This window comes from Terrapene carolina, unplaced genomic scaffold (assembly GCF_002925995.2).
Source record: "Terrapene carolina triunguis isolate 2854851 unplaced genomic scaffold, T_m_triunguis-2.0 Scaffold33715, whole genome shotgun sequence".
Taxonomy (NCBI): Eukaryota; Metazoa; Chordata; order Testudines; family Emydidae; genus Terrapene; species Terrapene triunguis.
In genome coordinates this window covers 4,119,899-4,133,844 of record NW_020698066.1, presented here as the reverse complement: position 1 = coordinate 4,133,844, position 13,946 = coordinate 4,119,899, and the positions used below count along the sequence as shown (strand labels likewise).

At 43.6% G+C, this 13,946-nt stretch overlaps 1 protein-coding gene across 1 annotated transcript in view; it reads right to left on the bottom strand.

Annotated features, from left to right (window-relative positions):
• Nucleotides 1-13,946, bottom strand: part of LOC112104948 (late secretory pathway protein AVL9 homolog) — a 69,922-nt gene that overhangs the window by 15,098 nt on the left and 40,878 nt on the right. Inside the window, 4 exon segments of the mRNA XM_024197555.2 lie at nucleotides 7,240-7,787; nucleotides 8,653-8,722; nucleotides 12,096-12,134; nucleotides 13,358-13,459. Coding sequence (XP_024053323.2) covers nucleotides 7,240-7,787; nucleotides 8,653-8,722; nucleotides 12,096-12,134; nucleotides 13,358-13,459 — 759 coding nt within the window.

Genomic DNA, 13,946 nt, shown 5'->3' with positions numbered 1-13,946 from the left:
AGCTTTCGAGCTTACAGAGAGCTCTTCTTCAGGTCTGGGAAATTTACTCAGAGTGTCACAGCTAAACACAAGACGGAACAGATTGTTTAGCATAAGTAGTTAACATACATTTCAAAAGGACCATTCAAGGTGAAGTGGCCTGTTAACACCCCTCCAGTCACAGGGAGGAAAGGAAAGGGAGGAAAGCAGTTGGCAGGGGGTTGTTAGTGGGCTATAGATTGTTGTAATAAGCCATAAATCCAGCGTCTTTTGAAGGTTTGTGCAGATTTCCTTTGAGGATGAGGACTGATAGATCAGATATAGAGAGATCGCTTTGTGAAAAGTGTTCACCCACAGGTGATGTGGTATTTTTGTCTTTTACCATTTTATTCAGTCATCTATCCAGAGGATGAAAATATCATTGATTGTATCACAGGTATGTCATTCGTCTATCATTAAACCAATGATATACCTGAGATACAATCAATAATATTTTCATCCTCTGGACAGACAATGAAAACTCCCTCAGATTTCTACCACAACTTCAACAATCACAACCTGTCCATTAAACTCTCTCTGGAATGCTCCTATACCAGCATCAACTTCCGGGACACCACTATCAGCTTCAACAGTGGAACCCTCACAAATATATACAAGAAACCCACGGGTCACCACATCTACCTCCACAGATCCAGTAAACACCCCACACACCCCAAGAAATCGGTTATCTACAGCCAGGCACTCAGATACCACAGAACATGCTCCAAAGAGAAAGTCTGGGATATACACCTTAACACACTCAAAATCACCTTCACAGAACAATGACATTCCACAGGAGAAGTAGATTGAATCATGGCACAGGCCACACAAATACCCCGAGAGAACATGCTTCAATACAGAAATAAAACCATCTCTCTGACCACACACCCCTAGTTGTCACCTGCCACCCCCGAATGGAACCCATACAGGGTATCAAACAACTACAACCCATACTTAATGGGGTCTCCAGGCTGGAAGAAATCTTTTCTGAACCTTCTCTTCTGGCCTTCAAGCAAACAAGCCTCCAACCTCTCCCATTTCTGATCATCAGAAGCAAACTGCTCACAGACCAGTACACACCGACTCAAAGCAGCACCAGACCCTGCAGAACAACTGATGCAAAATCTACAGACATATCTTCTCTGCTACAATAATCAACACCCCCCCCACAACACACCTTTCAAGATCTTTGGGTCCTACACATGCTTTTCACAACATGTGGTATACCTCATCCAGTGCACTAAATGCCCCAACAACAATAACTATGTGGATGAAACCAGACAATTACTAAGCTCTCGAATGAACTTACACAGGAAAATGATAAAAGACAAAAACACCACATCACCTGTTGGTGAACTCTTTTCACAAAGCAATCACTCTGTATCTGACCTCTCAGTCCTCATCCTCAAAGGTAACCTGCACAACACTTTAAAAGACAAGCCTAGGTGCTTAAATTCATAACTTTGCTAGACACTAAAAATCAAGGACTGAATAGAGACACTGGATTTATGGCTTATTACAACAGTCTATAACCCACTAATAACAGTGATCAATGGCTCCATGTCTAGTTGGCAGCCGGTATCAAGCGGAGTGTCCCAAGGGTCGGTCCTGGGGCCGGTTTTGTTCAATATCTTCACTAATGATCTGGAGGATGGCATCCACCCGTGGCAAGTTTGCAGATGACACTAAACTGGGAGGAATGGTAGATACGCTGGAGGGTAGGGATAGGATACAGAGGGACCTAGACAAATTAGAGGATTGGGTCAAAAGAAATCTGATGAGGTTCAAAAAAGACAAGTGCAGAGTCCTGCACTTTAGGACGGAAGAATCCCATGCACTGCTACAGACTAGGGACCGAATGGCTAGGCAGCAGTTCTGCAGAAAGGACCTAGGGGTTACAGTGGACGAGAAACTGGATATGAGTAGACAGTGTGCCCTTGTTGCCAAGAAAGCTAACGGCATTTTGGGCTGTATAATTAGGAACATTGCCAGCAGATCGAGGGACGTGATCATTCCCCTCTATTCGACATTGGTGAGGCCTCATCTGTGTCCAGTTTTGGGCTCCACACTACAAAAAGGATGTGGAAAAATTGGAAAGAGTCCAGCAGAGGGCAACAAAAATTATTAGGGGGCTGGAGCACATGACTTATGAGGAGAGGCTGAGGGTACTGGGATTGTTTAGTCTGCAGAAGAGAAGAATGAAGGGGGATTTGATAGCTGCTTTCAACTACCTGAAAGGGGGTTCCAAAGAGGATGGATCTAGACTGTTCTCAATGGTAGATGACAGAAAAAGGAGTAATGGTCTCAAGTTGCAGTGGGGAAGGTTTAGGTTGGATATTAGGAAAAACTTTCACTAGGAGGGTGGTGAAGCACTGGAATGGGTTACCTAGGGAGGTGGTGGAATCTCCTTCCTTAGAGGTTTTTAAGGTCAGGCTTGACAAAGCCCTGGCTGGGACGATTTAGTTGGGGATTGGTCCTGCTTTGAGCAGGGGGTTGGACTAGATGACCTCCTGAGGTCCCTTCCAACCCTTATATTCTATGAATCCCTCCACATCTCTTTCCCCCACTCCCTTCCTTTCCTCCCAATGCCTGGAGGGGTGTTAATGGGCCTCTTCACGGTCTCTTGAAATACGTGTTAACTACTTATGCTAAACAATCTGTTTCATCTTGTATTTAGCTGTGACACTCTGGTCTGGTCTACACTACAGACTTACATTGGTATAACTACATCAACCAGGGGTGTGAAAAATCCACCTCCCTGACTGGCATAGTTATACTGACCTAACCCCCAGTGCAGACAGCATTATGTCGGTAGGGGAGCTTCTCCCATCAACATAGCTACCGCCTCTCAGGGAGGTAGATTAACTACGCTGACGGGAGAGCTCTTTGCAGTTGGCACACAGCATCTTCATTAAAGGGCTAAAGCAGTGCAGCTGCGCCGATGCAACCTTTTAAATGTAAACCTGCCCTCTAAGTATGTTTCCCAGACCTGAAGCAGAGCTGTGTGTAAGCTTGACAGCTTGTCTCGCTTGCCATCAGAAGTTGGTCCAATAAAATATTTTCTCACCCACCTTGTCTCTTTGCATTTGGTTGTCATTTCGTACGGCCTCTATATATCTATGTTAGTTGGGCATGATTGCAGCTTCAAGTCACTTGTATTGACATTCCTTAAATTTTAACTCTGGAACATGAAAGACTGAGTTTTCTGTGGCAAATCTTTGGCTGTGTAATTTGCATCTCTGGTCATCCACTAGAGCCAGAGTTTGCTTTGCATAGCACCATGAATGTTGACACTTTTGTTTTGGTCAAGCATCTAATTGTGGAGCACTGATAAAGAGCTTTTTCTTATTATAAGTTATGGCAGTCCAGAGAAGGTGGCATTTCAGCTGTTAGATTTGGGCAATTTAATCTGTTGCTTCTAATATAAGTTACTGATCCAGTGGGATCAGAACACTAAGAACATAATTTAATAAAAACAACTTTTAATTCTATGCCTACCAGTTTAAGATATTATAAACAGTTCCATTAGTCCCTAAAAAGCCATTTACATAAAGCAGGGGTGGGCAAACTACGGCCCGCGGGACAATCCGGCCCGGCCCCCGAGCTCCTGGCCTGGGAGGCTCACCCCTGGCTCCTCCCCCGCAGCCTCAGCTTGCTCACTCAGCCCTGGCGCAATGCTCTGGGTGGCAGGGCTGTGAGCTCCTGGGGCAGCGCCGCGCAGCTGAAGAGTCCAGCCTGACCCGGTGCTCTGTGCTGAGTGGTGGTGGCAGTGTGGCCTAGCTCCAGCCGGGCGGCACGGCTGTAGCGCCGCCAGCGCTGTAAGGGAGTAGAGGGGGTTGGATAGAGGGCAGGGGAGCTCAGGGTGGTGGTCAGGGGGCGGGGGGGTGGATGGTGGTTCAGGGAGGAAACTGGGGGTTGAATCGGGGCAGGCATCCCGGGGGACAGTCAGGAAGGGGGGGGGGTGGATGGGGTGGCAGGGGGCAGGGGGTCCAGGGGCAGTCAGGAATGAGAGGAGGGGTTGGATGGGGGGGGGCGTGGGTCCGGGGGCAGTTAGGGGACATGGAGCGAGTGTGTGTGGATGGGGCAGGGGTCTCAGAGGGGCCGTCAGGGAACAGGGTGGGTTGGATGGGGCAGGAGTCCCTGGGGGGGCAGATAGGAAGTAGGGGTCAAGCCACGAGCCCCTCCTCTAACCAGCCCTCCATACAATTTATGAAACCCGATGCGGCCCTCAGGCCAAAAAGTTTGCCCGCCCCTGATATAAAGTCATTAACATCAGTCCCAACTCCCATCGCAAAAAACATTTTTAAAAGGGATTGGATATTTACCATGATTTCGCATCTACATTCACGATATATTAAAAACAAAAACAAAACAAAACCCTTACATATCTCACATAATTCATCTCAAGGCTCTGTCAACATGCAGAGAATTTCAGAGTATAGCTGCAAAGGACAATGCTGAAATATATGTGTGTGTTCACATTTTTAATTTCCAAGCTTCAGAAATCAGGCAAAAGTGGTCATGGCAGATCAGTGTCCTATTATATGACGAGCCTTTTTAAATAGACAGGCCTAATATCCTGAGATTCAAAACTAAGGTCAGACTCACCTAGCATTCAGACACACTCCTTCCACCCTCCGACCCTTTCCCCTCTATGCACATAACTGTAGTCTCTCCAATTTCAGCTGTGCTACTACTGTTACTCACACATACCTACTAGCAGGGCCTAGAGCAGCAGTTCTCAAACTCTGGGTCAGGACCCCAAAGTGGGTCTCGACCCCATTTTAATGGGGTCACCAGGGCTGGCATAAGACTTGCTGGGGCAGGGGCCGAAGCCCAAGCCCCACTGCCCGGGACTGAAGCCGAAGCCCAACGGTTTCAGCCGTGGGTGGCAGGACTCATGTTACAGGCCCCTTGCCTGGGGCTGAAGCCCTTGGATTTTGGCTTTGGTCCCCCCACCTGCGGTGGAGGGGCTCAGGCTTTGGCATTGGCTTCCCCCCCACCACCACCAGGGGTATCGGGGCTGAGGCTTCGGTCCCCCATCCTGACGTCGTGTAGTAATTTTTGTTGTCAGAAGGAGGTCGCGGTGCAATGAAGTTTGAAAACCCCTGGCTTAGAAAAAAGTGTGAAGACCCCTAGAGGGGTATCGTGAGACAGACAATGCCCATCAACAAAAGAATTAAGCCAGTAAATACACATCATAAACGAGAAAACTCTCCCCTCTACTCTCTCTCTGCTCTAGCAAGCTTAAGGTTACTTGTCACAATAGTTAGATACAATATTTTCAGACGGAAATTTATTTTTGAGTTGACTGCATTCCTTCGACTCCATAACTAAGACTATGCTTACACTGGAGAACTTACAGTGGCACAGCTGTACCAATGCAGCTGCGCCGCTGTAAGATCTCTCGTGTAGCCACTTTAAGCCAACAGGAGAGAGCGCTCTCTTTTCGACATAATTAAACCACCCCCATGAGCAGTGGTAACTATGTCGGCGGGAGAAGCACTCCTGGCAACATAGCAACGTGCACACTACCACTTATGCTGGCGTGACTTATGTTGCCCAGGGGTGTGAAAAAAAAAAAACCATACCCCTGAGCAACATAAGTTTTGCCGACATGAGTGGTAGTTAGACATGGCCTAAGTGGATCTTTGCCCAGACTCTGCTGCCTGATCACTCTGTAAAAGATGAGACACCCCATCAAGAGTTCGGAGACCAGCCTTTTAGGGGCTTTTGCTGCAGCAGGTCACTGTGCTGTGATTCAGCACTGTCAACTGCTAGTTTTGTTTTGTTTCAAGGTTCAAGTGCACAAATATGAGGTGTGTCTCACACACTTTCTTCTCTATAACTTACTTCTAAGGCTACGATTAGGTCACGGAATCCGTGATTTCCATTGACTTCTGTGACATTTTCTGCCCTGGGGCTGGAGCTCCCAGCCAGCCCCGCCTTTGCAGCGCCCAGCCCCCAGTGCTGCCCAGCCATGGCCGGCGGGACCCCCTGCACCTGCCCAGCCGTGGCCAGCAGTGGGGACTCTCCAGAGGTGCCCAACTGCAGCTGCAGCCAGGGCCAGCTGCCTGGGTACCCTGCAGCTACCAGCTGCCCGGGTGAGGGGACCCCGCAGCAGCCCAGTCCCAGGGGCAGGGGGACTTTGGCACTCCCACACACCGCATCAGTGGGGGATCCGGGAGCCCCAGCAGCAGTGGGTGCTGAACCCACCTATCCCTTTTGTCTGGGATATTTTTAGTGAAGGTCAGGGACAGGTCATGGGCTGCCATGAATTTTCGTTTATTTCCCATGACCTGTCCCTGACTTTTACTAAAAATATCTGTGACAAAAACTTAGCCTTACTTATTTCCAATTGCAGTACGAGTAAAATCTGTGCGAGGTGTAAGTGTGTTTAATTTTTAATTTGCTGAGTCATGTTTGCCTCATTAGTCGGCTCATTGCTGCAAGCAAAGCAAGGTATCCCCAGTAGAGGGTAACCTGCAATGCAAATAAGAGGACTACTTTAAAGCCCGAATAAACACATAACCCTCCTACATGAAACAAATGGGCTGAATTATTATTATTATTTTTTTAACGTAGATATTCCTCAAGTAATGCCTCCTTATCAAAGGTAGAAAGAAGAATGAAAAACCCATGATGTCCACTAGGGACCTTATCTTGCAGATTTGTCTAGCAAGTGCTTAGATATTACAGCAAAGAGAACTTCAGGAAAAGCCTAAATGGATGGGATACATAGTAGCACTTCCCACATCTTTGTGTTATCAAAATTTTATAATTACATTAGAAACACTTGTACTTACACAACAATTCTATTAATTAAGAAGTTACTAAATAAAGATTTCTAAGTTCTTCAGAAGTAAAACAGAAACAATACATGGGGGGCCCATCTGGGGCAAGCTGTTCGTGTCTGCAGCTAGTTGATCAAGGAGTGTCTGCAAGTCATTGCCTGTTAACAACATGACTTAGAAAAATAAACTGAACAGTCATAGATCATGGGAAGTAGTGCATATGCATGTGGGGTGGAAAATACATCCAGGAAAGTGGGCTTTTTTTATTATACAAAAATAAAGTCTCTTGTCAGAGTCTGCACTTGAATACTGAGCAATACTTTAAACAGGCTTTAAGTTGGGCACCAAAAATTGCTAGTCACTTTTGAAAATTTAGGCCTGAAAGTGTTGGTAAATATTTACTAAGTACAATTATCAAAATATTTACCTTAGTAAAAATAGCCAATGGCATGCCATACTGGTCCTCCTCCAACCCTGATATCAGTCCTGGAACAAGAACCACATGTCCTGTTTTAGCCTGAGGTTGCACAGTAATTGGAGGGCTTTCTGACGTTGGGGATTCCTTTGAAAGGATTTCAGTCTGTTCTGATGTCATATTTTCATGTTCTCCTTCTTTCAAGTTGGTATCCTCCAAAATACTAGGATCCAAGGTCTCCCAGTCGCTTTCAGAAGACTCTGGAGAAGTGCGTGAAGGAGGTTTCAAATGTTGTCCAGTGCCATTGGAGGACTGTGATCCATTGCAATTCTTTTCAGAATGGGATAAAGGCACATCTGTTTTCTGAGCCTCCCACACATGGTTTCCTGATAGCTTCCTGCCTTCCTCACCCACTCCTGAGTTTGTATTTGAAATGTCAGCAACAGACACAGAAACATAATCATCTAAAGGGGGAGTAACTTCCCGCAAGCCAGTATCCTCTGATACACTCTTTCTTGGTCTGTACTGTGAACTGTCAGTAAGACCATGTTCAATCATACCTGGAGGACAAACATATACACAATATCATCTCACCAAAGATTTTAGTGATTTTTGATAATGGCAAAGTAGGAAATGCTTTTTAGTATATCAAAACAAAAGTGTCATGCATTTTCATTGCCACTTTAAAAATCCAGTCCACTTCTGCCAGAGGCGCCGACTTTCTAATGTGCTGGAGGTTGCTCGACCCCCACTCTGCCCCAGGCCCTGACTCCACTTCACCGCTTCCCCTAAGGCCCCACCCCCTCCCTGCCTCTTCTTGGCCCTGCTCTGCCTCGTTCCATCCCCTCCCCCGCCACTCCAGCGCCTCCTGCACGCCGCGGAACAGCTGATCGTGGTGGGCGGGAGGAGCTGTGAGGAGGGAGAGAAGCTGATTGGGTGGGGGGGCTGCCGGTGGGTGCTCAGCACCCACCATTTTTTCCCATGGGTGCTCCAGCCCAGAGCACCCATGGAGTCAGCGCCTATGACTATGACACAAATGGATCAGCACTGACATTCTGCCTTGGCAAGTGTTATTTAAAGTTTGATAAACATTTGGCAGGAACACAGAACCAATGACTTCTTATTCACTGACATATCAAAGGTGCCCAATATGCAGCCCGCAGAGATAAAATAGACTTAGTTTCTTATTACTAAGGTAAGGAGCACTCAATAAATATCAAGTGTTATCAGGTTGTGCGCATATGTGCTTCATACAAATATTACGTAGCTGTGTGTGTGAATTCATTGTGGCTATTATACTCTGGCAATATACCAAATCAGCCCCTGTGTCACATAAGTCCCCCACGCCCAAATATATCACTGTCAATTTCAGTTATGAACAGAAATTACACAAGAAAGAAATAGCCGAAACCTGCTTTTCCTTACCAGGAAAAAGAGACAAGACAGTCATCAGTGCTCCCACCAGTCTATTTACTGGAGAAATATAAAACAACACCTGTGGGGAGGGGGATGAAGGAAAAATTAAAATGACAGCTTAAGTCAGAGAGAAAAGCAAACAGAAACAAACAAACAAGAGAATCTGAGGACATCTAATGCCTATATCTATCTATCTAAAAAAAATGTTTAAAATCAGTTCATGGAGAATTTCACTTCGATAAAAGTCCCCATAACATTTTTATTCAGATAAATATTTAAAGAGAAGACATAACAAGGCATTTACTATACTTGGATGATTCAATCTTATACTGGTTGGTTAGATCAGTTTCAGGGGCGGTAAGAATGACTAGCTACAATCTTAATGATTGCAGAAGGTCATTTTTGCAATTCAATCAATTTGGTCCTTGCTGGTGCTCACTGTTGAAGAACGGGTGCGATGCCACATTGCCTTTAGCTGACTGGAGAATTGCCCTAGTCAGGCAGTCAGAACAGTTTTAAAAACCCATCCATGTGAAGAAATACCTCTTCTTCCCACACGTGGCCAAAATTTTGTTTGTGGCATGGTAATTATATATTTAAGGTTAGTGCTTTCCATAATTCTAGTGTTTTTTCCTTTAGTTTGTCTGGGTGCACATTGACTCCCTTGCCCCCTGTAACACACCAGCAAATAGCGTGATCCTGGCAATAAATATCCAAATGGCCACCATCTGGAGATGGTGTCTCAACCCAGCAGTAGTTGTGAGTTTGAGACATGCTTCCTCCTACCTGTGGGACAGGCATCAACCCATGGATTAATGGGAGTTGAGCCACAGAACAAAAGGCATCTTTCTGATCCAGAATGGGTGGCATTATTGGGCATACTGGCTTAGCATGTTTAAGGTCTTTGACTGTACAGGTTTCCCCACAACTATTCTGGAACCTTAGCAGCTGTTCGGAAGCAGCCAGTACAGGAAAACAGTGTGTTCTCTCTCTCTCTCTTTTAGCAGATGCCATGGTTCACTTTCTGCTTGTAAGTTCAGAAAGAATTCTCACGTTTATTCAATAGATGTCCAGCTATTTCAAACTAGACTCATGTGTTTGAGTCATTTGAGCATGCCTCCACTCTTCCTGTGAATTTGTGTCTTGTGGTTTGTACAACTTCAGAACGGAATTATAGCTCAGTACTAGATAACTAGAATGTTTAGCTGTAATTATGAAATGCTACCATAATCAGTTTTTAAATCAAATAGGCAAGGTGGTTTCTAAAACATTTCTTGTATCAATATAAACTGAAGCAATTATTTTTAATTCTAAAGTTTAAAATATTTGTAGCAGACTTTTGAAATATTTGGGAAACTGTTCAACACACCAGTGTAGATGTGGAAAGTGAAATAAACCCCACCCCATCCTTACACTGAAATTTCTGAAACTAAATGTTTTATATAACACAATAAATCTAGGAGTTTATATATGCAATTTTAAACTGACAGGCTTTTTGGTGTACTCTGAGGCTGTTACTAAGATTACCATGTGGCACTGCTACTGACTTTTTTGGAATTAAACTCAACACTTCAGCTTTGGTAAATGAAAAAGTACACAATGAGACACTTGGATCTCGATCATGCAATCAGGCCTGGTAGGGCAGATGCCTTTGCCTTTACAGAGCCCAGAGGAAAGCAGTGGGGCTTCACTTGGGCAAAGGAATCTATGCTACTGAATCCAATTGCAGGGTTTGGGCCTGAATTGCTTAAAACACCCAAACATCACATATAGCCACTAATTCTCATGTTCTTAAACAGTTACTTATTTTAAAACTAGAAATATCTATTTAAAAAACTACACTGAAAGAATGTTAAAGTAGCAAGGCTAAGCAATGAAAAAAAATAGTACAAAATGCTCCAGTTAAGGTTGCACATCAAATCTTAGTTTTACCCATTTCTATGAAGGCATTTCCAGTCTAATTACGCTATCGTGTTTTCCAAAATACTTTTTCTACAACCTTAAATTACTTAAAATATATCTAGTTAAAACAGTGGCAAAGCCCGAAAACAGACACTTAAACCAGTTTTATCCATTAAGTTACCAACTGAAGCAAAAATCTATATAAGCAAGGGTTAAACTGGTTTAAGTGTATCTACATTAGAGATTTGAGCTGATTTGACCAGATCAATTTTGTTAATTATTTAGACAAAATAGCACACTCTTCTAATACAGAAAAGGCTTGAGGATGTAGAAAAATGTATTATATTTGAGTAATTATAAGCTATCACAATGCATATAGGGCAGAGTTAAGGTTGTGCATGCAATCAATGCATTTCTTGACTTCTGATTTCTTTTGTGCAACCTTGATAAAAACTGCTCATGTCTGATTTGTTGATATTACTTCCTGCCCTTCAATGAATGATTTTTTTTATAGTTGTCCTATAAAGGCAACTTCAAGTCATTTCTGTCAAGGAGATGAACTTATAGTTTAGCTTGTTCACTGGGGGAGCAAAGTAAGATTTTGACTTTTAACATGAAAATAAACATTGTAGGAAAAAAAGATCCCTGTGGTCATGTATTTGTGAGCTGATATTCAGTCACTTTACTGAAAGATCTCGACCCAACATTTGAATTTACAAATTGGTACTCTTTTGTTTCTATTTCTTATCTGTTTGTACATGTTCCAGAGTCCTCTTAAATGGCCAAGACAGCACTTCTTTTAGGCAGTAAGACAGCCTGAAGAAAAATATAATTAAGACTTACACTTCTCTGTGGATTTAAACTAGGTCGACTTACTTATTTTAATATTTATTTTTATTTTTATTTACTGTGATTCAAAGTTAACATGACTAGAGAGACATGACCTTGGATACTAAATATATATTTCAGATAAGTATCCATACAATTCACAAAAATCTAAAACTTGAAAAAATCTAAAGCTTGCTTCCTTTGGTATTTATATTACTATCTATTTTATGTTTAAATGAAGTTCTTTTTTGCTGGACCTTATGTACTAAGAATTTTCACTCTACAATGGTGAGTGCACTATTTAGGTCCTGATATTTCCCATCCATTCCCTTATGCAGTTGACCATTTCTCATTATCATTTATACCAATTCTCACAGTGGCTTTTCGTGATATGTACCTCCATCCCTTAAAAACTGTTATGAAAATTTCCCTGCCCAAGTTTACCAAATTTTACTTGCCTTTGCTCTAGAGTAACTATTAATTTTTTCCATTATTGACAGTTTGTGAGCAGAATTTATACACCAACACACACACACAGCAGTTAATCAAGGGGATAAAGTTTTCCAGTTTTATTTATACCTGCATGTAAATATACTTGAGCATTGAGTTTTACTTCAGACATATTTAGCGTAGCATTTATCTTTCACTAACATACACTCTATAGAGTCATATAAACAATTACATCTCCATTTCAATCCTCTCCTTCATCCCATAGACCCTACCTTTTTCTCTAGAAGAATCAATTTAAAAAGAATTAAGATCTGCAAAATAAGAAGGGAAAATTAACATGGTGGGTGACTAACAAACAGGAAAACCCCCCACACATTTACATGTGTGTACATGTGTGTAATATAAGTAAATTCATCTTTCATTAAAAATGTTTCCCTTAGCTATTTCATTGGCCGGGAACGTCAAACCGCGGCCGCTGGGAGCTGCAGGGAGCCGTGCCTGCAGGTGGTCAACGTCAGCAAAATGTCTCGCAACCCGCAATCAGATTACCCTGATGGGCCACATGCGGCCTGCAGGTTGCCCACCACTGCTCTAAGCATTCCTAATCCCCACAATTTATACAATAGCCTAGTGATTAGGGCACTTACCCAGGAGGTGGAAGGCCTGATCTTAAATCCCCACTCTGCCTGAGAGGAACAGGGACATAAACCCAGGTCTTCACTTCCTGAGGGAGTGCTCTAACCACTGCACTATGGTGTATTCTGAGGCAAGTTTCTCTCAATCTCTACTACTGAAGTTTTTCCACTTTGCATAAAACAACAAAATATTCATTCAGCCATAGAGAGGATGAGAATGACTCTATAGTCCAGCAGTTGGGGCACCTACCCAAGATGTGGGAGAGTCAGGTTCAAGACCCTGCTCCTATCAGGCAGAGTGAGGATTTGAACCTGAGTCTTCCACATCCTACGTAAGTCCTCTAACCACTGGGATAACAGGTTTAAGTGGGGTAGCACCATCTCCTACTCCTTGGTGTATGTGGGTTGTGGTTTTTTTTGTGGGGTGTTTTTTTGTGATATATGCATAAAGGAAGTGAAGAGTACTTGAAACCTGCCTACTGGAGATACTTCTAGTAGGGGAGGGAGAAGGAGGAAAGAGGGAATTCCTAACAAGGGTAGAGCCAACAGAGCAGGTTGCTACATTTCCCTCCCCACAACTCCTGGCAAGGAAATATGGGTAGTGTGTGGTGGCAGGAAGGGTGAGTGGCTGGAACATATCTCCAGATGGTATATGGTCCCTCAAACAACAACCCCCAGGTTGCACCAACCTGCATCTGAGGCCAGAAAGTCCCAGGAGGCTGTATCCAGCTCCTTAGCAGCACCCCCTAGGTACAGCAGAGAGTCTGGACCTTAAAATATGAAGAAGTGTATGTGTGCACTTGCTCAGCTGCCAGTTGCTCATCATGCAACCTACATTTTTACCATGTAAAAAAAGCATGCTGCTGCTGTACTTTATTAGCCACATAAAGAAAGCGTACCTTGTGTCTAAACTGAAGGACAAGATCTCGGGGAGACAGACCTAAAACGTTGAGAACAAATTCATTAGTGAAGCTTTGCAAGGGGTATCAACTCCTTTCTTCCTGTCCCCTATTTTTCTATTGGGCAAATTACATAAGCTAAAGTGACACACGATGATTTCCCATTCTCACGGAAAACATGCTGGTGATTTCATTAAAATAATTCAAACCATTTTCTCTTCCTTCTAAGAATGAGAGTTGAAAGTAAGATGGAGACTCTGCATTCCAGAAGATGGCTATTTACTTTCATACTGAAGCCAGCTGGCTAAAGCATTTCCCTATGGGAGCATTTGATTAAACAACAACTTTTAGTTCTCTTTCTAGATCACAATTCTTCCTATGGTATGTGGAGCAAAGGATGTAGGGGGAGATAAAGGGCAGTTAGGTGCTCAACTCCCTTTGCAAGTCAAAAGGAACTGGGTTCCTAACTGCCATTTATGCCACTGAAAATTTCCCCCACAATTAAAATTTTCAAAAAAGCATAGTTTTCAGAAGGAGCTGAACAGCTCACTCACTAAATCAGTGTTTCCCAAACTTGGGACGCCGCTTG